The 25682-nt window shown below is 29.0% G+C and overlaps 2 protein-coding genes across 5 annotated transcripts in view; one reads left to right on the top strand and one right to left on the bottom strand.

Moving 5' to 3' along the window:
- The window catches only part of LOC122509738 (sterile alpha motif domain-containing protein 5-like), a 306037-nt gene that overhangs the window by 54147 nt on the left and 226208 nt on the right, over nucleotides 1-25682 (top strand). The gene's annotated exons all lie outside the window — the stretch shown is intronic.
- On the bottom strand, nucleotides 8459-19833 carry LOC122509735. 4 transcript variants are annotated; one of them, XR_006302380.1, is made up of 9 exons: nucleotides 19410-19833; nucleotides 17370-17469; nucleotides 13833-16482; nucleotides 13627-13717; nucleotides 12475-12663; nucleotides 11486-11745; nucleotides 10907-11068; nucleotides 9289-9523; nucleotides 8459-9178 (listed from the first exon to the last, which is right to left on the bottom strand). XR_006302380.1 is itself a non-coding variant. In XM_043623968.1 (4 exons), the coding sequence occupies exons 3-4, from the start codon at nucleotides 14952-14954 to the stop codon at nucleotides 13703-13705; spliced, it is 1137 nt and encodes a 378-aa protein (XP_043479903.1). In that variant the 5' UTR covers nucleotides 14955-16482; nucleotides 17370-17469; nucleotides 19410-19833; the 3' UTR covers nucleotides 13568-13702. The 4 variants fall into 4 exon arrangements, 1 of the variants encoding a protein (XP_043479903.1); XR_006302381.1 differs by having other exon boundaries at nucleotides 11572-11745; XR_006302382.1 differs by having other exon boundaries at nucleotides 13833-13990.

Here is a 25682-nt window from a genome sequence, read left to right as displayed (position 1 = left end):
TTCTTATTTTTTAGGGTATGGTACTTGTAGCTATACGTCAAGGTGGCAGTACCATACGTTTTTTTAAAAAGTTTAGGAGCATCGCCTTGTTGCTTAATATACTATTTTTGGGTGTATTGGGGTGAGATTATGTGAAAATCATTGGACTGACTTTCATTTCTTTGAAATAATTTTAATTTTTAGAGTTATTTTGGGATTTTTAATTTTTCTTGATCATTTAAGAGCCTATAACTCCGGAATTTGACTTCCTATCAAAAAATGTTGTAGAGAAAAGTTGTTTGTATTTTTCTAAGCTATAATAAAAATAATAAAAATTTGTAAAATTTAATTTTCAAAATTTTGAAAGAACTGTAGTTTTTGACGAAAATGTCTGGAGCCTTCATTTTTACACTAACTTTAAGCATGCCAAATTTGAAACCTATTCGATAAGTTTTTCCAGAGTTATCGTGGGAACAACATATTTTGTGTCTACAGACAGACGTACAGACAGACACTAACGCCGGATCATGTTTTTCAGGTTCAGGGGACCCCAAAACGTGAAGATTTTATAGAATTAGCAAAAGTCAAGTTTCGACCGACCAAAACTAATTCCTTCTCATGTGATGAGAATGTAAAAATTAAAATGCATTTCTTAAAGGAGATGTTTCTTGAGGTAACCCTGGTAGGTTTTTACTTTTTTTATTTTTCAATTTATCGTAACACTTGGAAGCCAAAAAGTCGTTTTTGTTCTTTAAAAAATCGGCTAATTTGTTATTGTAAAATTAGTAATTTTCAAGAAAAAAAAGAAAAAGCTCTCAGGGATTTAAAAAATTTGGCAATATTTCTTATGGCTCAGGAATCGCTCTTTTAAATGATTTATTGAAAAATATTGCAAATTTAAAAATAAACAAATTACAGATGATTATTTAATAAAAAAAGCATGAAGCCTGGACCAACGGAACTAAATTATTTGGTCATAACAAAAATTTATAAAACTGAAATTAGTGAAATCAAATTCCATTAAATCAAAATTTGGTTATAAGCAAATTCTGTTAAATGAAAATGAGTTCAAAACAAGTTCCCTTAAATAATAACAATGTACCTACTTAAAAAGTCAATTCGATCAAATTACAGTTTAGTCAAAATAAAATTTGCTTACATCACAATTTGTTCGATAGAAAATTAGGTTAAATGCAGGGACCGCTTCTAAAACGAAACTAAATAGAAATTACTTTCGTTTTAGTGTTTGAGTTGACACGAAACTAAATTAACAAAGTGACTTTAGTTTCAAGTCGACACGAAACTAAATTAACAAACTGAGTTTAGTTTCGTGTCGACTCAAAACAAAAGACTGAAACACATAATTATTTAGTGTCAATCACAGAAAAATTGTTTCCCTTGTCATCCGTAACTAGAGCAACGTAAGTAATTAATGTAAGTTACGTAACCAGAGTAAATTACGTAACTACAGTAACTTACGAAACCAGAGTAAATTACGTAACTACAGTAACTTACGTAACTAGAGTAAAGTGCGTAACTACAGTAACTTGCGTAAATTGTCAAACTTACGTAAGTTACGTAACCAAAATAACTTACGCAATTAATCAAACTTTCGTAAGTTACGTAACTTACGTAAATAGTGGAATTTACTCAACCAACGCAAATAATCACTATTTACGCAAGTTACGTAACTTACGTAAAATGGTCAAAATTACTTCATTTGTACAATTAGTCAAACTTACGTAAGTTACGTAACTTACGTAAAATGGTCAAATTTACGTGAGTTTGATTAATTGCGTAAGTTATTCTAGTTACGTAACTTCCTTTAATTATGTAAATTACTATAGTTACGTAATTTACTCTGGTTACATAACTTACATTAATTACTTACGTTGCTCTAGTTACGTAAGTCAGGGGAAACAATTTTTCTATGATTGACACTAAATAATTATGTTTGTCAATCTTTTGTTTTGAGTCGTCACGAAACTAAATCTAATTTGTTAATTTAGTTTCGGGTCGACACAAAACTAAACTCAGTTTGTTAATTTAGTTTCGTGTCGACTTGAAACTAAAGTCACTTTGTTAATTTAGTTTCGTGTCAACTCAAACACTAAAACGAAACTAAACTTTCGAGGCGGTCCCTGGTTAAATGACAATTTGGTTACTAGCAAATACTAAAAAAAAATGATTTAGTTAAGGTAGATTTTTAGTAAGTGCGGGACACAATATTTATAATGTCAAATCTTGGGACGATATTGACTGTTTTATATATGGGGCAAAATTCCTCAACTGTCCAGGTCAAAAAATGAATTTTCTCTAAACTTTGCTAAAATGTTACTATTATTAGTAGAAGTGTAAATATAAATTTTTTTTGAATTTGATAAAATATTTTTTGAGTTATGAAGTTTCAAAATTTTGATTTTTTTGAAAATATGTTTTATTCAATTCAATATATTGATAAGTAAAATTAATCAAATTTAAAGTATGAATAGTGATTTTTAAAGGGGGTTTCACGGGCTATAAGCTGGTGATGAAAAAAAGTTGTTTTCTTTTAATTTGACCTTGAAATTCAAGGTCAAATTCTTAATTTCAATATATCTCAAAATCGATGTTTTTTATTTTTTTCTAACCTATCCCAATCGAAAGCTTACCTTTTTTCCTATGAGCCATGTAAAAATCAGAGTGGAACCATGGAAATTTTTGAAGAAATTAATTATAAATCATCATTTTCTATGTAAAATAATGATAAATTATTATTTTCCTCAAAAATTTCCATGGTCCCACTCTGATTTTTACATAGCTCATAAGAAAAAAGGTACGCTTTCGATTGGGATAGGTTAGAAAAAAATAAAAAACATCGATTTTGAGATATATTGAAATTAAGAATTTGACCTTGAATTTCAAGGTCAAATTGAAAGAAAACAACTTTTTTTTCATCACCAGCTTATAGCCCGTGAAACCCCCTTCAAAAATCACTATTCATACTTTAAATTTGATTAATTTTACTTATCAATATATTAAATTGAAAAAAACATATTTTCAAAAAAATCAAAATTTTGAAACTCCATAACTCAAAAAATATTTTAGTAAATTCAAAAAAAATTTATATTTACACTTCTACTAATAATAGTAAAATTTTAGCAAAGTTTAGAGAAAATTCATTTTTTGACCTGGACAGTTGAGGAATTTTGCTCCATATACGAAAGTGTATAAAATATTGATAATATATCTTGCACGGTTTTGTGATTTGGAAAAACATGATTTCCTTCAATTCATTATTTATGGTGTTTGATCTGCTCTCGCGCACATAATTCATTTTCGTTTCAATTTGCGTGTAGTTGCGGCATGTCACACAATGGAAAAGGTTATCATGGACATCGGACTTTACTGTGCGCGGGCGTTGATTTATGTTATACGCGCATAACCTTTAGGCATGGGATAAGAAGAAAGTTGTTCTACTCTATGATCAAGTGCTTAGGAGACGAGTATATATACACGCTAACGCAGGTGCAAAATAACAACTTTGCTTATGGTGTGAGTGAGTGAGAGAGAGGAGCTACTCTGATACAGTCGCTGTAGGCGTTAACATCCTCAAAATCTTCCACATGACTTATCTTTTCGGAACTCAAAAAGATTCCAGATCTGAAACACTTTGAAAATAATACATATAAATCTCAACGCCTCTCTCTGTTTTTTACAATTTATCTCATCGATTCGATCGGAAATATATACGAGGAAAGGACCCTTAGGCTGTCAAAATAACATTGTTTTACACGTTTTTTACCTATTCTTTTTCGTTAGAACAGAAAAAACTTTCTTTACTATTGTATGCTAGTATCTTTTAAATTTTTTCTTGCTCATTTGTTTTTTTCATTTTCATCATCGTCGGAGGACAAAAATTGTTGTAATTCCTGGTTGACCAATAAAATGATGGTAAATTCTTTTAATAATGAAGGATTAAAACTTGGCTTATTAAAAATGGAGGAATGTTTTGAATGTTGTGTCTGTGAGTGTGTATGCCTGGAAGTCGAGTTTCGCATCGCAAATATTGCGGTCCACATGGCGGACAAGGAATGTTGCTGACCCCTCATCTGACACATGCGCCTCTCTCATAGTTGTTGTCACCCACAAGCAAGACTTTAAACACATTCCATAGACTCGTAAAAGCCATTTCCGTACTATATACGAGCAACCAATTTTCGCTCAAGACATCCCTTTAATATTGACTTAATTTCAAACATAATTCGTTCACAACCTAAATACTCTTTCAAAGTATAATCAAATGGCCAACTAATGAGAATTCTAGGGATAACAATAGGGGAGTAATTTTCGGTGACCGGAAACTGTAACATAACAGCCAACAGGGATCTATAGTCTGGCAATCTGAAACTACGTTTTTTGAAATAAATATTTGGATTTTAATGATAAAATTGGGGTAAAATTGTTTCATAATTTAGTTCCTATTAATAACTAAATGATACACTGAAAAAAAGTTTCTTCTAAAAATTCAACTATACTGTGGATAGTAAACTGAAAATTAGTTGAAATAATTACTTTTTTAGTTAATCATTTTGATTCAATAGAGTATCAATTTGATACTTTTAGGAAAACTATTCATTAGATCCGTTACATAAAATTTTTAAAAATTGGTAATGGATTTGTAATTCACGATCCGAAAATCCCTTAGTAACAATTTTTATGCGAATCCGACCAATTTTCAAAAATTTGTACACCATGTTGGAACCGACATTTAGAATTTCTCTCTCTAAATTTTATACGTTTCTACTGTATCTATAATTATATTGTTTTGGTTGCAGATTCAGTTACCTGAACGGTCTCAATTATTTAAAGATAAATATAATATATATCAAAATTGTAAATAATACTTTGGCTATTGTTGTAAAATGAATGTATTAGGAATTCCCGTCAATTATTATTGTTAGGCGAATATATATTTCATCATTGTAGACGCTGGAGTTGGTTTCATTAACATGCAAACATTAGTTTGATTAACTGGTGCAATAATTTTCCGCATATCAAACGAGAGTTTCCTGAGAGAGTCGTTTTGAACGCGTAGCTATTTCAAATTGTCTAGTTTTGATTCAGAGAATACATGTTTGAAATTGTTGACTCTTTTGTGTAATTGTCCTGACAGAAATTATAATTATAAACTTACATATAGAATTTTGCTCCGCCGGCTATTTTGTAAACAAGTGGCGATGACGGCAACGACGACGACCCCGCATATTCTCAGTGCTGCACTAATTAGAGACCGTTGACTATCTAATTATTGTTAATACTATATCCTCGACTATATCTTGAAACTTATTAAGATGTTGCTAATTTACTCACCACAATTCAAACTCATCTTCTCGTTAATCAAGCGTCATTTGATTCCCTTTGTGTATTGATTTTTTCAGTCATGTAAAGTTGGCACTACACTCAGAGAAATAATGGTATATTTAACTCAGAACCAACTAGACTTTTTATTTGTTTCAAATAAATTTTATTTGGTTTAAATAAAATTTTATTAGGCTCAAATATATGTTTTATTTATGTCGAATAACAATTTTATTTAAACCAAATAAAAATTCTAGTTGGTTCTGAGACAAACATACGTTTATTTAAGTCAAAAAAAATATATTTGGTTTAAATAATATTTTTCTCTGGGTGTACTTTTTTGAAAAATCAAAAATTTTCAAAGTCCTGTAACTTATTGGATTTTTGGTATACAGAAAAATGTAATTAGAATTACTTCTAGAACTCTTCGCAGCAATAGAACTCGCAGAATATTATTTTCATAACTTTTTTTAATTTGTTAATAACTTTTGAAATTATGCAGAACTCTTGTTTTTTTTGGTAGAGAACTCTGGAACTCTTTATTCTCTTTCAGAATATTAGGTCAGAACTCTTTTTTGCTATGCTTTTTCGTGCTATGCAAAGTTAGCACTATGATTTTTCATTGTCGTTTTTTTTATTGTTAATCATCAGAACTGTTTAAACAATCGTTAGAGAACTCTAGAACTATTGCTAAAGTGCTCAGAACTCTTATAAAATTTTTGATTTTTCAAAAAAGTAGTGCCAACTTTATACTCTCTAAATCTGAATCAGTGAAATTTCACTGATTCTCAATGAAATTTGACTGATTGAAATCGTGAGAAGAGAGTCATTGAGAATCAGTGAAAGTTAATAGATTCAATCAGTAAATTTTACCAACTGATTGAATCAGTAAGTGTATAAAATCAAATCAGTACCTGTATGATTGATTCAATCAGTAGATACATAACTGATTCTGTCAATGGAATAGCAGTAAATATATAATTAATTCAATCAGTAGATATATAACTGATTATATTAGTGAAATTCACTATTATTGTCAAATTAATTGAAAGCAATATTTCTGTTGATAATCCTTTTATTTAAAAACTTTAGTTTAATATTAACATTGATAATAAACTAATTAATTTTTTTTTATAATCATCAAAATTAATTTTTAATTTTACAAAATTACAATATAATTTTATAATATTTAAGAGATAAAATTTTCAACATTGAAATTTTTTTCTTAACACATTTCTAATATTTTAAATAAAATTTCCAACTTAAATCTCACACGGAGAAACTTTTTCTTCTAATATTGAATATATTTGGTTATCTTTATTCTAAAAGTACGTTAGAATGTGAGGATTTTTCGTGCGTTGTGCTAATAATTTCAACATTAATACGAAAATATGATAAGTTCGTTATATATTAAGCAACCTTCGGTGTACAAAAATTACTATCTGCATTAGAAATAGTCTTATTTTTCTTTAGAAAAAAATAAAATGCTAGTTTTTGTTTGTGAAATAATACGGTAATTCTAACCTTTTTTCCACATATAGATAGAATATATAACAGACATTCTAACGTAACATACCAATTTTGGAAGGACTGCGGGCGGACTTAACCGATTTCGCCCGAGCATCACCGAGTCCATCACCTGACGTCGCGAACTAACCCTAATGTTTTCGAAGTTGAAATTCACACGTGTATGAAAGAAAAAAACCTTTTATTAATAAACGTGAATGTCTCCTCATGCCAAATTAAATTCAAGAACTGTTCCTCAATATAACATAATTTTTTTCACGACTTTTACTTATTTACATAATTTGATTAGTAAGTTATTTTAAAAAATGCTCTCTCTCGAAGGCACATATTTTTCCACTCGTTTAATATATAAGGACGATTCAGCTGTGTACTTCTAACGAATCGTGCGATCTTTCGGTTTCCGTGACCAATCGTCGTGTCTTTACTTGCGTGTGCGTGTGTGCGTTAATAATATAGGTTAGGTTCTTACGTCGTGTTAAATATATTTACCTACAGTTACAGTGACATACACTAATGCCATCTATTATCAGATCCAAGTATCACTATCATCTCTATGAGTATCTATAGACAATTAATTTGTTGTGTTTCTTTTTAATTCATGGCTTTCCCAACTTTGCAAAAATTATTATTTTCTTTCTATAAAACAACATACTAATTTTCGTTAGTTTCCTTATGAAGAACTGTAAAATATATACTGAATGAGTGTTTTTGATAGTCTCAATAGCAATTTCTATAACCTATGTCGTTTTTCCCTTGAATCTAACCTAACATACTAAAATGTCTCACCAGTTTTAAGAATTAGTGGTATTAAATGTTTCTCCGTGCATGTATTAAATTGGCGATTGAATAAACAAAACTCATATCATTGGAATGGGCATCAATGAAGTAAATAAATAGAATAAAGAATAATTAAACAAATAAAATTAATTAAATCACAGATTATTTAACTGTCGTCATCGACATTTTCCGTATTTTTGCACTAGTTGTGTTCATTATAGTTGAAGCGTGTTAAGTCTAGTCCATTTTAACATTTTTTAGTGATGTATGCAATGATTGAACAGAACTCAAGACATTGTTGTTTGTCTTATAGAAATAGGTTTCTATAAAATTATAAAAAAACGATAAAGATTTTGCAAATTCCACGTTAGCTAGGGTGATGGAACCATTTGTCGAGGAAATAGTGAGGTTCAACATTTACACATTTTTTAATCACAATCAAGGCCATCCAAGTAAATTAAAAAATATGATTTAAGTAAGAGGAGTATCTAAGCTTGTATACTTGATAAAATTTCGTTAGAAAAAAATAAATTATATATTAAATAATTAATATAACAGAAATTGTTTGTAAAATACCATTTGTCGAGGCTTAGATACCAATTGCTCGATTTCTTGACCCAGTTGTCGTTTTTTTGTCACATAATAGAAATTAAAAAAAAACTGTACATATAACAAATTTAATTACTCTAAATATAATTTCACAAAATTTCCATGAATTTAATTCTTTAATACAAATTTTTTTATCGAAATTCAAGTATTTAAAAAATTAAATTAATTAATACATGATGTTTACATAAACCTAACCATATATTAACCTACGAAAATGACAGATAATATTTATGCTTACGGTTTTAATTGACAATCGAAAAATTGTGTCAAATAATAAAATATGCCAAACCCATTTCTAGAGTCAACAAATCGACAATTGGAGAGCAATAAAAATTCAGTACCAGTTACCGAGTATTAATTTTATTTAAACTAATAAATAGTCATATAAAGTAATTATCAACAGTTAGATACTCTTTGTTTTCTTCTGAATTTAATGGTATTAAAGAAGTTTTTTAAATATTAAAAAATATACTGTTTTTATAGAAGTTAAATAACACAAGTCACATTACGAATGAAAATAGCAAATGGTGTCATTCCTCTGATTTCGTGAGTAATGCATATAAAATTATTTTTTTTAAGAAAAACAATTTAACATTACAATATAAAACATTTTTTTATGAATAACTATATTAATTGGGAATATTGTTATATTATTTTATTTTACGTATTTAATATAATTTACTACTTATAGACATAAATAGTCACCAGGACTCGAAAACTGGTGTCAACTCGACAACTGGTTCCTTCACCCTACATAGTGTAACTTAAATAAAAGATCAAATCCTGCAAGCGGACTTTCATTGCTATGAATCTCAATCATTTTTCCGTCACCAATAATAAAATACTTCGTTACTTGTATGCCAGAATAAGCAAGCAGATAGGGTTGTAAGGCACCTACTGAATCAGTGCGTAATCTAGAAATTGTTGCTTGAATGTCTGTGCCCTCCTATAAAATAAACGAATTTTATTAGTTCAAATTACATAGGGATTTTTTCTAATGCAATAAAGTTAAAAATAGAAAATAATTTTCTAAATAATTAGTTGTTAATCTTTTACTTTTACAATCCTTAATAACTCGGGATTTGGAAAAGTTGACGATGAGAACTCTTCGACGTTAACGAACCAAATAAGTTGTCGATTTCAATTTCTCTGAATGCAGATTGCCGTCCTTTAGACAGTTTCATTTTCTTACTTGTACTTGATCATCCACTGGTGGTATTACTCTTACGTTTGTGAATAAAATTCGCTGCAGGAAGGAGTATTGGTACTAGTGCCAAAGCTCTCAAGTTATCTATCAAAATATAAAATTTTTTATAATAAACTTATGTCTAATATTTGTGAAAATTTGACGAGCACACAAAACAAAATTTTGTCTTAGTTAAAATTCTCAGATTGTCATTTCTTTTTTAGATATATGTACTAAAAAAAGGTCTGTGAAGCTGGCCGAACCACTTTCATAAAAATGAATTTAAATTATAACATTAATTAGTGCTCAATTAGTGCTATTTTTGTACCATATTGCCGAATTTAGTGCTCAATGTTTATTTAAAAAAAACAATGGATCTGCTGAGTGAACGTTCCGCTGGCCGGACCATAACGAAAAACGCTTTAAAAACGCCAACAGAATATTTATAAATAGCCTATTATTTAGTGCTCAATTAGTGCTCAAAGATTAACAAAATAAAATTTTTTTTTTTTTAAATAAATAATTAATTAAAAAATTTTTTATTTTGTTAATCTTTGAGCACTAATTGAGCACTAAATAATAGGCTATCGATAAATATTTTGTTGGTGTTTTTAGTGCGTTTTTCGTTATGGTCTGGCTAGCGGATTACTCACTCATTCGAAAAATTTTTTTTTTAAATAAATAATTAATAAAAAAATTTTTTATTTTGTTAATCTTTGAGCACTAATTGAGCACTAAATAATAGGCTATTTATAAATATTCTGTTGGCGTTTTTCGTTATGGTCCGGCCAGCGGAACGTTCACTCAGCAGAACCATTGTTTTTTTTAAATAAACATTGAGCACTAAATTCGGCAATATGGTACAAAAATAGCACTAATTGAGCACTAATTAATGGTATAATTTAAATTCATCTTTATGAAAGTGGTTCGGCCAGCTTCACAGACCTACTAAAAAACGTCTGAAAAGCACAAAAAATGAAACTTTTTGCCATGACACTACAATTGTGTATTTCCATATATTTTTTCCTCCCGAATCTGAATCTGAAGTCCAAATTGCTAGAATACCTCAAACTTTTATAAAAATTTAAAAAAGCAGACTTTTGAATTCATTTTTAAAGATTAAGCTAATATAGTAATTCTGACTTCGAATTCAGATTCGGAGGAAAAAAATACATCGAAATATATAATACTAGTGTAGTGTCTCGGACAAAAAATGTTTTTCTTTCGACTTCAATATGTGTCTTTGATTAGCAGCCTTTTGAGTTATATACGGAAATACACCAGTGCAGTGTCAAAGAAAAAATTTTTATCTTTTTGATTTTAATTCATGTCTTTGAGCCGTTTTTTAAGTATATCTCGAAAATAGGAGCTAATATGATATCGAATCCGGATTCAGCGAGAAAAAATACATGGAAATATACTAGTGTAGTATCTCGGTAAAAATAGTTGTTTGTGCCTCTGTTATTATCTATAATGACAATAACTTACCATCTTCTATCAGTGACGCTGCTTTGTTAAAAATGTCTGGCTTTCTTTCGTTGGTGTACTTCAAAATTCGAGAAGCATACCAAGATTGGAACTTTCCTGAAAAGTTTTTAGCATTGGAATTTGCTTCGGCATTAGATATCATCTCATATATTCTTTGTCAATCTGAAAAGAAATAATGAATATTACTTATAATACAATTTTAGTCATTTTCAACAAAAATAATTTTTTTTCCATTTTTTTTAATTTACAACAAAAACTATTAAATTTAATGGAATAAATTAACTTATACTGTAAATTTTTGAAGCAATTGTAATATTTTTTTCCAAAAATTAATTTTTTTGAGTTACTACATCACGCTTGTTCATTTTAAAAAATCAGTTTTCTCGTAGAATATTTGATGAAATAAGCTGAAATTTTATAAAGAAGTCGAAAGTATTATAATGGTTTTATCATATTTTTGAAGTAGATAATTTGATGAAGTTTATTCTAAAAAATTACGAAATATACTTTCTGCAAATATAAATTTCTGAAAATCAGTTTCAATGCAAAATATCGACTAACACACATATGAGAAACTACCTTTGTTCAAGTTTAGGTATCTCTACAAACTTTCAGCCCATTTTGTCATAAAATTTTAGGAGAGAATAACGTAAGTAAAAGAATACAATTAGTGATGCCGCGAGAGTTAATAATAATCTTGGATATTTGTTTCCGATTTCTTCAATTGATGGATGGTCGTCGTTTATCCATTTGCGTCTGTTGAAAAAAGTTAGTTGAAGAGATTCTTCAATTTCTTTCTTTTTATCTTCTCTAGGCATCGTAAGTTGCATCCAGGAAATCTTTAAACAAATAAATTTAAAATCGTATTATACAATTAACTGTATGAATTAGAGGTGTGGAAAATACGAATCGAGGTAAAATTCGATTCGAAATAGTTCATTCGAAATCCGAAGTTTCGAGTTTCGAATTAATCAATTTGACTTGGTCTGCTTTCGATTCGAATCGGTTAATTCAAAAATCAACACAGAAAAAAGTGAGTGTCATTTTAACACTGAATTCGGTGTTAAAAGTGTCTGCATCAAACTTTAGCTCGGAAGTGTTATTTTAACACCGAAAATAAGGTAAATTTTCTATTATAGAAAATTTATCCTCACTAAAATTACCCTACCAAAATTTACCCGCATCAAAAACAACACTCGCTTTTCTCTGTGAAAGTTTCGACTTCAGAATTGCGAAACTCGACTCGGTCTACTTTCGATTCGAATAGGCCAAATTCAAATAGAGTATATAGCTTCGTTTTTAAAATACGCTGACTCGATTTGAAAATAAACCGAGTCGAGTTGCGCAATTCGAAAGTCTAATTGGCCAATTCGAATCAAAAGTAGATCGAGTGGAGTTCTGCATTTCAAAATTCGAAACTACGATTTTAGAATTGACTAGTTCGAATCTAATTAGGTATCTCCTATTCGAATTTCTGTTGTCGAGTCGATTAATTTTTGATTCGACTTGATTTATGCACACCTCTAGTATAAATAAATTATTAAATAAATATAATTTAATAAATATACTTGTTCTTCCAATGCCTCTTTATTTAATAAATTTGAATCAACCTTGTCGACTTCAGGATTTTTCTTATTAGCTGCAGCTCTTGTCTTCAAAGTAGTATATTTCTTTTGATCCGCAGGTAAGGATTTTCGAGCGTTCCACAGCCTGTGCTCAATAAATCCTTTTCTAGATGTCTTGTCAAAAAATTGTTCCTGTATATAAAATTGAAAATTTATTAAAAACTAGCCAATGTTACGCACGAAAACGCGCGGAACGTGACATTCAGTTTATTATTATAATGCAAATTACAATTTTTTTAATTTTCTAATATATATTTTTGAATAATTTCAGATTCAAATTTTAAAAAATCAATTATTAACTAATTTACTAATTAATTATTCTTTTTTATTAATCTCAAAAATTTTAATAAAATTCTTAGATAGAATTCATTTAGAAATAATTTTATATTTCATTTTTTTTATTTTCATTTTCATTTTATAAACAGTAAAATTTTTTTAAAAAATTCAATTATTTCTAAACAAAATTTTAAAAAAATTTCACGAACGAATACAATTATTTTCTAAAATTTTAATAAATCATTCGAAACAATTCAATTTCTTTAAATAGTAAAATCTTTGCAAAAATTTAATTATTTTCGAAAAATTTTCACAAAAGAATTCAATTTTTTTAATTTGTAATTTCAAAAGAATTGAATTATATTCTAAAATTTTAATAAATTTTTCGAAAAAATTCAATTATACTCATGAATAGTAAAATTCTTTGCAAAAATTCAATAATATTCAAAACAATTTAACGACAGAATCCAATTTTTTCTTATTTCGTTACAAAATTTTTCAAAAGAATATATTATTATTTTTTAAATTTGTAATAAAATTCAATAATAAAATCTTTAATTTCAATTATTAATAAACACAATTATTTTAAAAACTTGAAAGAAATTGTTCATAAAATCCAATTATTTAACAAATTTTTTTCAATTTAATTATTAAAGAAACCTCATTATTTAAAAAAAATATTCAAAGAAATTCTTCAAAAAGAATTTAATTAGAATTTTCAAAAATTATAACAAAATTCTTCGCGAGAATTTCGAAACAGTTTAATTGTTGAGGAAAAATTTACATCAATAAATTATAGACACTATATTGAAAACTTACACATTCTGCTGTAGCCTCACTATCTCGAAGACAAGGGAATTCTCTCACAATACTTTTTGCCAAGGCCCACTTAACGTCATTGGAAGGATAGCTATTAAAAATATTAATTTTATTACAAATGTCAATAAAAATAACTATACAAAGTTTAATTAGTTTTTTACGTATTAAAATTGTTTATAATTTTCATAAATTTATAAAATACTCACGTCTATTTTATCTTGAACGACTCTCTGATTATTTCCAGTTTCATTCATTTCATTTATTAACTTAATTAATTTTTTTGATGGACCTAGTCGTATATTTAAAATTTGCCGCAAATCATTTTCTGTCAAATCAAAAAAACTGTCGCCGTCTATCTTCTCATCTAAATGAAACAAAGAAATTAAATAATTAATTGATTCAGTCCATATACAAAAAGGTTTATAATGTGCAAGATTTGCTACTAAAGTGAATGACGTAGCGCTATTTAAATCTCCAAGTTGAATGGAATAGGCGTTGAAGTCTGTATCAAAATTTAAAGTTTCGTAAAGTAAAACTTTTAAATAAACTGCATTTTTTTCCAAAATAATAATTTCTTCTATAACACCAAACAGTGGAAGATTATCATCGACTGAAATTGTCGCAGCTACATAAACTAGAGCCCCATTTCTGTATTCAGTCCCATTGACATTGACTGATTTGGTGCAGAATACGTTGTCAGTGTCGACGTAGCCAAAATTCAATAATTCCTGCCTGCTGAAAGTATCTTGTACTTGAACAGTTTTACCTCCATAAGCAAGGACATTGTTTATTTTCATATCCTGACCACCCCAATAAGCACTTTGTGTGCATTGACATACTCGAAGAAGTGTTTTAGGACAATTTCGGTAGTTGTGCATAACATGACTTCTCTCTTTTAGTTGACCATGCTTCAATTCAAATTTCATGCACCAGTAAAGAATTAATGGGCCCGACCATTTGATACATTCCACATAATGTAGCATGTGGTGGAATTTATTGATAAAATCAATTGTAGGGAAACGTTTCTTAAAAACCTCAAAAAGATCTTTAATCAAATGAGATAAATATGGCAGAAGACTTTTATTTATCTTTGGGGCAAAAACGATTTCCATGATTCGAAGTAACAAAAGAATCATCTCCATATGCTTCTCACCTTTTGGGACTTTTTCAGATATCAAAAATGGGAAAACTCGGATCAGGCACCAAGTCTGCATAGCTTTTTGACTTAGGCTGTGATTGTTGATATTTCGCGTATTGGCATCAGTAAAATTGGGTGACGGTTTGTTTTTTTTCAGCAAATCCATATTGAAACGATGCAATTTTTTCATTCAAGAATGGCAAGTCAAAAAGACAATCCACGTAGACATAGTGATTTATCACTAATTTCAATATCATTGGTACGACTCCACAAAGCAAATCGTGCATAATGTCAAAAATTTTGTTTCGCGAAATGTGAAAAAATTTAGAAGAATTCAGAGTCCTCAGTCCTTTTTTCTTGTTCGGTTACATTTCCTGCATGTAGTTCTTCTCTGGAAATCATACACATTCGGCAAAACTTGATCGCAGCTGGTCTTAAAAGTCCAAATACATCGTGAACGGCTAGGGTATCTTCACAAAACCCAGCAAGAGACGCTCGGAGAATAAAATCTTCATTATTTATTTGAACAGTGACGCCTTCGTCAGACTCTAATTTACTCAGATCCCGTAAAAATTCTCTTAATATTACTTTATATCCGTACTTTTTCACGTCTTCGGAATAGCACAAACACACAACATGAATATTTCCAGTCTTGAATCTCATGTGCAGAAGTAAATTATCTATTATACATATAGTAGAAGACTCCCAGCTTATAAGGTCCCGTTTTCGATCCAAGAGGATTTACAATATCTAGATCATCATAATAAAGAATAATTCGCAAAGCATTCTTAAATTTCTGGAAAAAACTGTGTCGTTTAAAATGTTCTTCATCTATGAATGATGAAAGAAAGTTGTTGTCGGAGGGTCTCTCAGACAGGACAGCATTTCGCACTTCTAGATTAGACATTACTAATTTCAGAGTCTCAATTAAAGGGACATATTGGAAAGTCTCCTGTACTAATTTAGGCACAGTCGTTGCTGAGTTCGTGTCTAAAACGTTGTCGATTCTTGTACCTAAAGGAACCTCAATGCCGTCAATGTAATTACAATGAATTTTAAGAGAGTTTATTTGATCATTTAAAGTCCATAAACCGTCGAATGATAAATTCGAGGATTGAAAATTGTTCATTACTTCTTGGCAATCTGGATTTTGCAAAATGTTATTTGTTTGAAGAAGTTTTTCTACTTTTGTCTTAAAAAATTCAGTGTAATTTGTTAACATTTGTTCCAATTCATGCAATACATTCGTTACATTACTGCCCGTCATTGATGGTTTTGATTGGAGTTTATGATAACATCCTAACCAAGGAAACACGTAAATTAAATGGAGGTTGTTCTTCGTCAATAACATTTTCCGCAATATTTTCATTGATATTATCTATTAGTTCACCAATTCCAATATCAACGTTATCAATATTATCAATATTATACTCATTATCTACATTATCAATTCGAACATCATTATTCTCATCTAGTACGAATTCCTCGGTATTTCTTTCAAAATGAATCTTTTTGATATGATTGCGCAAAGAATTAAAAAGTGCAAACCTCCTTCTACAACCATCTTGTGCACATTGAAAACCAAGTTGTCCACCCCCTCTATTAATTGTGTATCCGTGTTTATATTGTAAATGGTAAACATAACCATTAAACCCTCGTACGTAAGCTGGGCACTCAAAACATTTAATTCTGTCCATATTCCAACAGCGATTAGAAATCTAATTACAAGAAAATAGAGTAAACTTTATATAATACAAATTTATCAAACGGAAAACATTGTACTGTTAAAAAAATATAAATTATCTTGGACTGATTGATAATTTAGAATTTTTTATCATATGTGACCTGGTCTATGAAAAGGGACCTTACGTGTCAAAAAATCATTTTTTACTTTTTTGTTGATTCGGATAGAGTTTGAAACGCTCTTTAAGATGGTGAAAACCAAAAAGTCATAAGTTGATTAGAAGTGTTAAAAAATTTTTTTTAAAGTCAAAAGAAACAATAGTAAAAATACGAAACAAATGAATTTTTTAAAATTAAAATAACGAAGACGATAATTTTTTATTATTTTGAAAAGTTGACAGTTTTTTTGACTACTGTCAAGAGTTAAAATTCAAATTTGATATCATATTCGTAACCAACGACCTCAAAATCCTTATTACTGTCTTTTTTATAAAAACGACCACTTTTTAGAAAAGTTTACAGCTGTCAACTGTCAAATTGTCAATTTAACATCATAATCGTAATTAGTGGCCTCGAAAACCCTTACAAACATGTGTCAATTATTTATACTTATTGTTGCTATTTAGAAAACTTTTTGATTATTTTTCTTATGTTTGGGGAGTTTATTATTAATTTATATAAACAATTATTTAAAAAAATTTTCATTACTTGTATGTTTTTTATTTTGATACTGTGATCCACGGTGAAGAAAATAAGCCTAAATTGATTGAAAAGTATTAATATTTAAAAAACTTACAAGGGTTTTTCTAAGTTAAACTTTAACTGCTGTTTTTTCGAAAACTTGTTTTCGCACGTAAGGTCCTTTTTCACTGTCCAGGTCACATATATCAAATTTAATTATGTACTATATTGAAAAACGTACCTCTTAATTTTGACAATGTCTCCTCGTCAAATCCCATTATCCTTAAATCATTGAGCAGTTCCTCTGTGTCCTTATCTTTTATATTTTTAGTCATACCTCACTGGAATTAATATTACATTTTTTTAAGAGTGAGTAAGTGAGTAAGTTGGTAATTTTATTTTACAAAATCCTTCGCAAAAAGACTTTATTTAATGCGGCAAAAATACAGAATCTAAACTGAAAAATACGAAATCTTGTAATTTTGCCATATTAAATATGGCAATTGTCAAATCCTCGGTAAATTTAATACTTTTAATGTAGGCAATAATAATACCCACTTTGATGTAGCGAAATTACTCTCAATTTTCTATAGGACGTCTCGGTAAATATATAACCACTACTTGAGTAGTACTAACTTCTACCACCAGACTGCGCCGCTGCGCTTCGGCCTGTCCTTTTTGTTGATATTATTAATAAACATACAAGAAAATTATTTAAATAAAAAGATTTTGATACAAAAAATGGTAATTTTACACTATTAATTTAATAATACAATAATTAAATAATATAATAAGAATTTAACAGACTATAAAATAAAATTAATGACATTTCGAAAAGATAAACAAAAGTAATAAAACGCATATTAGTTATAGCTGTACTAATTAATTTATAATTATTATAAATTAATTAAACAAATACTAGTCATTTTTTTTCAAAAATACTTTTATAATAGTAAACTAAAACACGATTTGAAATTAAATTTACCTAAAAATAAAGCATAAATGTTGTAAAAGGTTCAGACTCAATATTTTCAAATTTTAACTGTAAGCCTAGAAAAATATCACATTATACTGTATTTGACTGAAAATATTTTAAGAACAAATTTTAATGAATAACTGTAATAAAATTGATAAAAGTAACTGAAAAATAAAAGTAAATTTCTCTTTATTAAAAATTGTTAGAATCATGTAATAATCCCTGTCAGTGTGATATATCTTATATCTTTCTGTGACAGGCTGCTTATTATTTATAATTATTAATTCAAATATTTTGTAAAAAAAGTCATTATCTTTAATTTAAGAAAATTCTTTACGTAATTATAATATAAATTTATATTATTTAATTATTTTAAAACAACAATTTACATATATATAAATGAATTAATATTAAAATATGTATTCCTGGCAATTATGTTTACTACACACTTGAACTAATTTCAACACATTATTCAAATAAATAAATATATATGCACTTTAAAATTTTAAATACGCGGTATATGATTTTTTCAACAATTTGCACAAAGATTCACTGTCTATTTAGTATTTTACTCATTTTATTTTGCATATAACCTAAAATACACATACAATATGAACTATATGGGACAATGACACTTGTCACACTTATATTGAGATATAATTTAATTGTTTGTAAAAACACTTTGTAATAAATAAATTAAATGGATAATTTAATTTAAACAATAATTTGGAAATAAAGGAATGTTACACGAAAGAAAATCGAAACCCTTAAAACCGTTTGGTAACGGATCCCCCTCCTTACAAGTTATTCGTTCAACTTGTGGGGTGAGAATCCCTATTCCCGGAGTAGTGTGTTCTTACCTTTGTTTTAGGAGATAATATTTAGGTCCCTCACAGCACCGGGATATTCAGGATATCCCAGAGACGTCCTGGGGATATCGATTTGTTTTCGGAAGTTTGGATATCTCTGGGATATCCTAGGGACGTCCATGGATATCCAGAGGATAATCCAGGGATATCCAAACTTCCGAAAACAAATCGATATCCCCAGGACGTCTCTGGGATATCCTGAATATCCCGGTGCTGTGAGGGGTATAAATGAATTTACAAATGTGATTTGACCTTTACTAATAAATTTATATATTCTATAACTTCAAAATTATAACATGTATATAAGCCTTATACAACTTGGTTTGCTTTCTACAATTATTATTGACTTAATCTTTTCCCTTTTTAGCAACTTTGACTTTATTTTTACATGTGTATCGTGTGGTGTATGTGTAAGATAAGAATCAATTTTACTCACTTATTTTTTGATTATCTATTTTATCATTGTTCACTCTCTCTCAAGAAATCTGGGCGTTGCGTATTTCCTTTTCACATAAATGATTCTTGGATTGTTAACACCTTTTTTTCTACTTATATTTGTCAAATTCTACTTTCTAAGCTTTACAAACGACCTATTTATTTCAGGTCTCAAAACTTTACAAAGACACTCCACACAACCTTCCTTCAGGAAGGTCTTTAGCCAACTCCCCGATTTCCACTTTACGATCGATTTCGTACACCGAAGATCGTATGAGGAAATCGTCATTTTACTTAGTAACACCCGGTCATCAACCGGTGCATTTTTGCATGATTGCATTTTGACGGTGCACACGGCTCTTAGATATTGTGAAACACAATCCAAAAAGTCAATGACTTTAATTATGTGAAATGTATAAACGAAAGGCCACGTTATTATTGAGAGATGTGTAACATTCCTAATATTATATCTAATTTATTTTCCCTTAATATTAATGATAATGTTATAATGTTTGTGTTGTTTCAGTTTAATTGTTTTTTATTTACCCATAGGTATAAATGTGACGAAGTCGGTTCGTCACACACTTGAATAAAAATGAATCCAAATAAATCTACTAAAAAATAATAAACCAAAACTAAAATAAAAATTTTGTACCTTTAACACTAATATTGGCCATTAAAAATATCAAACAATTTTAAAAAATAAATAAATTAATAATTTTTGTATACAATACTGTGATAAACTAAGGCCGATGCGCAGCAACGCCAACTGGCGGTAAATGCTATCACTACTCAAGTGGTGGTCATATATTTTCCAAACAAATTGTGTGAGACGGATAGGGCTTATTGCTTGTCACCCGATGTAAATAATGACTGCAAAATATTTTGGGACCGGAAATTTCGCTGAAATAGAGGTCTCCACTTTCCGTACTCAAAGCAGACGAAAACTTTTCGCAAGCGCGCGTTTTTCAAATTAATAACTATTGTTTATAAAACAATAATAAATAATATTTAGTTAAAGAAAATGATGAAAATTATTTAAATATTACATTAAATCAACCATTTTCGTAATTTTTATCCCTGTAGTAGCTTAATGACTTTGTGGCATAAATTTCTTTAAAATCATTTATTGTGTGACATAAAGTGCTCGGATTCAGAAAAGTACTGATGAAGTCATTTCACTTTAGAAATTTTTAGCAATTTTACATGGCTGTTTCCATTCCACTGATCATTTTACCCTGCAATAAATAATATAATTTATACCTATAAATTTGTTTACAATTTTTATTTTTAGCTAAAATAGTATTTGGAATATTTTGAGCAGGATTGTTGATACTGCGGGTCCTAATAATGAATGCTTGTTGCAAACAACATCAAGTGAAATATTCTTTAAAAAGTAAGGTTATGTTGTTCGAAAATTATAAATATTTTTAGTTTATTAATTATTACTTCAAAGGAATATTGATTTACAAACAAGAAAGTGACCAAGTTATCTAATTATACATATAAATAAATGCATATCTTACCTTTAGCTTTTGGCATTTATTTCTTGAAATGACATAATTGTGTTCTTTAATAAATCAGCTGAAAATTTTGACACGTACACTATTTTTTTACATATTTTTAATATAACTTTTCCAGGCACTATAAATATACACACTCTTTTCACACTCTTTTCTTTTCAAGTGTCTGCACTTTGAGAAAGCAACAAATTACTGCCCAAACATATTATTTAAAAACATTGTAAATACTTTGTATCTCACTTCTCTTTTTTAACGTGTTTAAATACGCTCATTTTTTATTTCAACTGAATTATTCAGTAAAAAAATTAATTTATTGAATCAGTAGTTTCATCTTACTGATTCACTTCAGTCAAAACTTTTTTCTGATCTCTGACTGATTTTTTCAATGAATTTGTTGAAACCACTGATTTATCAATGAAAATACATACGACTGATTTAATCAGTAATAATTCCACTGATTCAGATTTAGAGAGTATGACTGATTTTTTCAAGTTGGAGAATAATTAAAATTATTTCCGGAGTAAATTTTACTACATTCACTTTAATTTTTACTGATTTGACTAAAATTTGTTAAAGAAAAAGTAAACTTGGTACTTTTTTTAATTTGGTACTAAATCATACTTCATAAATAGTCAAATATATTAATTTTACTCAAATTCATTTCAAAATTAATACAATTAATTATATTAAATTCTTTAACGTCAGAGTGGTTTTAATAATCAGACAGAAACACGAAGACATTCAAACAAAGATTCCTTTAATGTTACTCCAACGTTTCGAAATTTTAATTATATAATAATGACGAATTTTTATTTATTTATGACAAATTTAAGTTCTGACTGTTGCTAAATTGGTAAGATTGTAATTTTTGTACTTATATCCTATTTTTGTTTTACGTTCTGTTTTCATTTTGCGATAATTGTTATTTTTATTTTCATTTTCGTTTTTTGCTTTCTATTGTATAATATTTCGATTTCTTTATCTTATTATTTATTATTTTATGTTTTATTTTACTTTTTTTTGTACAATATTTCCATTGTTTTATTTTATTTTACGTATTTTTGTACAATATTTCGATTATTTTATTTCTTATTGTGAACTATCTTCACATTTTTTTTTATTTTAATTGGTTTTTGATGTACATATATTAGACTCCCTGAAGAGAAAATTTGTGGATTTCGAAACGTTGGAGTAACATTAAAAGAATCTTTGTCTGAATGTCTTCGTTGTTCTGTCTTATTAATAAAATTAATTTTTCTAAAAGTTATTCCAGATATAAAAACTTAATATTTTACAAGAATTTACTTCAAAAATAGTCTTGACAAAATTTACTAATTCTACTGTAATTTTATTGAAAAATAATGAAAACTAATTTTACTATAATTTACTTTCGATATAGTGAAATTTGGTTACTGTACTGTAAAATGGTGGCTTGGATGTAGTCAAATTGTCAAGAAATGCTCAAAAGTTGCAGGCAGTTAAGATTTACTATGAAAATGTAGTAAAACTTATTTTATTTTATTTTTTGTGTAAAAATATATACCAATTTAATTACAGTAAATAGATCAAAATTATAAAGTAAAATACTATTTATAAAGAATGAAAATTGAATTTAATTAATAAATTTGAAAAATAGTTAACTGTGTTACTATATTTGGTACAAGTACACCTGGTGTGTGAATATGACTGTATGTTAGAGAAAGACTAACTTTCTTAGGCAGGTGGAAAGCCGGAAGAGCGTAGTACGTTTACACTTAAATGGTCACCACTATTCATACAATAAAATACGGTTTGTTCAAAGCACAATGATTACGATCAAAAATATAAATCTTTCTCTGAAGGAACAATATGTATTCTCTCAAGACTCCTTTGGCATATTTGCAAGTCCAAATAGTGTAACAAGTACCTTATTTTTCAATTTAAAAAAGAGGGCTATTTTCTCCTGAACTTATTAATTTCATCATTTCTACTTTTCCTTTGAAAGTCGCGATACAACGAGCGACAGTAAGAAGGGAAACTTCCGCGCACATTTTTCGAAAGTCATTTAAGTACACATGCCAAGTTGGAGGATTTTTATCTTGAACAGAGTAAAAAATTGTAATTATCATTTAGTATAAGGCAGGAGTGAGTGGAACGTGAAATATTTATTCGAAAAATTCCTCTCTCTCTCTCTCTCTCTCTCTCTCTCTCTCTCTACTTTTTTCTAGAAACATATTTGTTGTTTTACTTTGGATGAATTTCAAAGAGTATCTTTCTGCCTATCGCTGTGAGAAGAGTGTATATTTTTTTCTAAAAACAACTTTTTTTGAATTGTTTTAGACTTGAAATTTTCTTTACTGATATTACAGTTCTGAAAATTATTAATTTGCTTCTCTGTTTTCGGCAATTTAAAATTGTTTTGAACTTCTAGATAAGGAGAATTGTAGAATGAGAAATATAGATTATAAAAATTTCTCTTAAGTCTGTAAAAATAAAATTGCTAATTATTACTGTAATTAAACTGAAATTGTTAAAAGTGCGGTTAGTTTTCTTTAGGATAAAAGATGTCTGAGACCGTGGCTTTTTATGCAAAGTGAAACCACTTGGAAAATTGCCTGAACGTTGAAAGCTTTTAATTACAAGTAGCCACAATTCTCTTTCTCTCTCTCTCTAACTTTTTATTTTTAATTTTGTATACGGACCCACGCGACAGTAAACAGGATACTGGCATAATTTATTTAGCTTCTTCAGGATGTTTTTAAAGAACCTGAAAACCATGAAAATCATAAAAATTAAATTATTACATATCAATTACTACACGGAAAAACCTTTAAGCAGTCTGCTCACCCGAAACTTATGCGTCAGCGCCACCACTAAACTTGTTCATCTGCACTCCCAAACTGGGTGACCAACGTACCCAGTTGTAATTTTCTAAACTTTTTGGGAAGTTTGTCTATCGAAAACGGTAATGCTACGCACCCAGTGGCGGGCGATCAGACTTTCCATGCAGTGAGAAGCGAAATTTTGTGACAGTGGGAAGGCAGACTTCTCAAAGGTTTTTCCGTGTAAGCGCTCTGAAATTTTCAAAACTTTCGAGTTCTAACGAAGTTGAAGTCCACAACAAACGTTGTGGAAAAAAATTTATTTAATACTTTCAAGTATTATTTTTAATTTAATATTAAATTGTAAAATAATTATTATCAAAATATAAACATCAATCTTTTCTTTCTAAATATTTTTGTGTCAATATTACTTCGCATTTTTAATTAATTTACTAAGTAGACAATTTTTTTCGTTGATCAACGTTGTGGATTTCAACTTGGTGAGTTCTATGCACAGATAAAACTGGATATACAAAAGTAGATACAGTCGAACCTGGATAAGTGGGAATCCTCTTTAAGTGGAACTTTTTTTGCGGTCCCTGTACAAGTAATGCAAAATATCGAAAAAAACCTCTATAAGTGAAAAACGTTACCTCTATAAGTAGATCTGATTTTTTGAAATAAGGCCTCTATAAGTGGAACATTTTCTTAAATTTACCTCTATAAGTGGAACGATCCCTCTATAATGGAACTTTTCATTCATTTGCCTCTGTGAGTGGAACGTGTCTTCTATAAGTGGAACTTTTTATTCATGTACCTACATAAGTGGAATCTAAAACTTTTGGTTAAACCACGATTCATCTGTTATTTTACTCGACACGTGTACTTGTTGTTTACTATCTGTGTATTTGCAAAAAAGTTTTCTAGTGACTTATGTAGGTCTTTATTTTATTTAAATTGATTTATTACCGCAGGACTGTAAGTATAAATTATTAGTAAATTATTTTCTTTAGGCCGAATTACTTACCCGAATTACTTCAAAAATATTCAAGAAATTATATATGTTGAGTAGATTGAGGAAAATGAAAAATACAATATACGAAAACACAATAAATATATTGTTACAAACTGAATAATGCTCGCTATGAGTGTTCAGAGCGTACTAAGTAAAAAAGATGCTACAAATTAAGATGGCGCTTCAGTCGGGTAATAAAAACAAAAAGGGCGCTAAAGCGCTGAAATTCAAAAATATCTAACACGCCCCCCCGAATGAAGTGCCTTTAAAAACATTATATTTCTTGTAGTCCGAGTAGTTGCAGACATCGTTGATGTTTTCCTTTCGGCAAATCCTTGGTGAGGATGTCTGCTCCCATGATTTCGGTAGACACATATTCGTTCCTGATTTGATTCGATTTTAAGGCTTCTCTGATGAAATGGTGTTTTACGTCAATATGTTTGCTCCTGGCGTGAAAGACTTGATTTTTTGCTAGTTGCTGAGCTCCTTGGTTGTCATTTTTTATTGTTATTGTTTTACCATCGTCGAAATTTGAACTGGATAAGAATTTTTTGAGATATAAAGCGTCCTTAGCAGCCTCAGTCAGTCCCAAATACTCCGATTCAGTTGATGACAGAGCGACTGTTCGCTGCTTCCTCGACTCCCAAGTTACAGGTCCACCGCTTAACATAAAAGCGAATCCAGTAAATGAGCGTCGATCGATAGGACATCCGGCCTAGTCTGCGTCCCCATAGCCAGAAAGCGTCGAATTATTCTTTTCATAGACAACTCCTAAATTCGAAGTTCCCTTTAAATAACGGAGCACTCTTTTTGCCAATTTCCAATGTTGTTCTTGATTGCAATCATCAAATTGGCTTAAACAGCTTACGACATGCGAAATATCAGGTCGTGAAGCGACAGCGAGATAATTTAATGCTCCAATCAATTCACGATAT

Source organism: Leptopilina heterotoma, unplaced genomic scaffold (genome assembly GCF_015476425.1).
Source record: "Leptopilina heterotoma isolate Lh14 unplaced genomic scaffold, ASM1547642v1 Lhet_62, whole genome shotgun sequence".
In the NCBI taxonomy this organism is placed as follows: domain Eukaryota; kingdom Metazoa; phylum Arthropoda; class Insecta; order Hymenoptera; family Figitidae; genus Leptopilina; species Leptopilina heterotoma.
This window is presented reverse-complemented; position numbering and strand designations above follow the sequence as displayed.

Bases quoted from the DNA above. Each gene is read 5' to 3' on its own strand.
- LOC122509735 (XM_043623968.1), bottom strand. From the start codon at position 14,954: ATGAAAAAATTGCATCGTTTCAATATGGATTTGCTGAAAAAAAACAAA.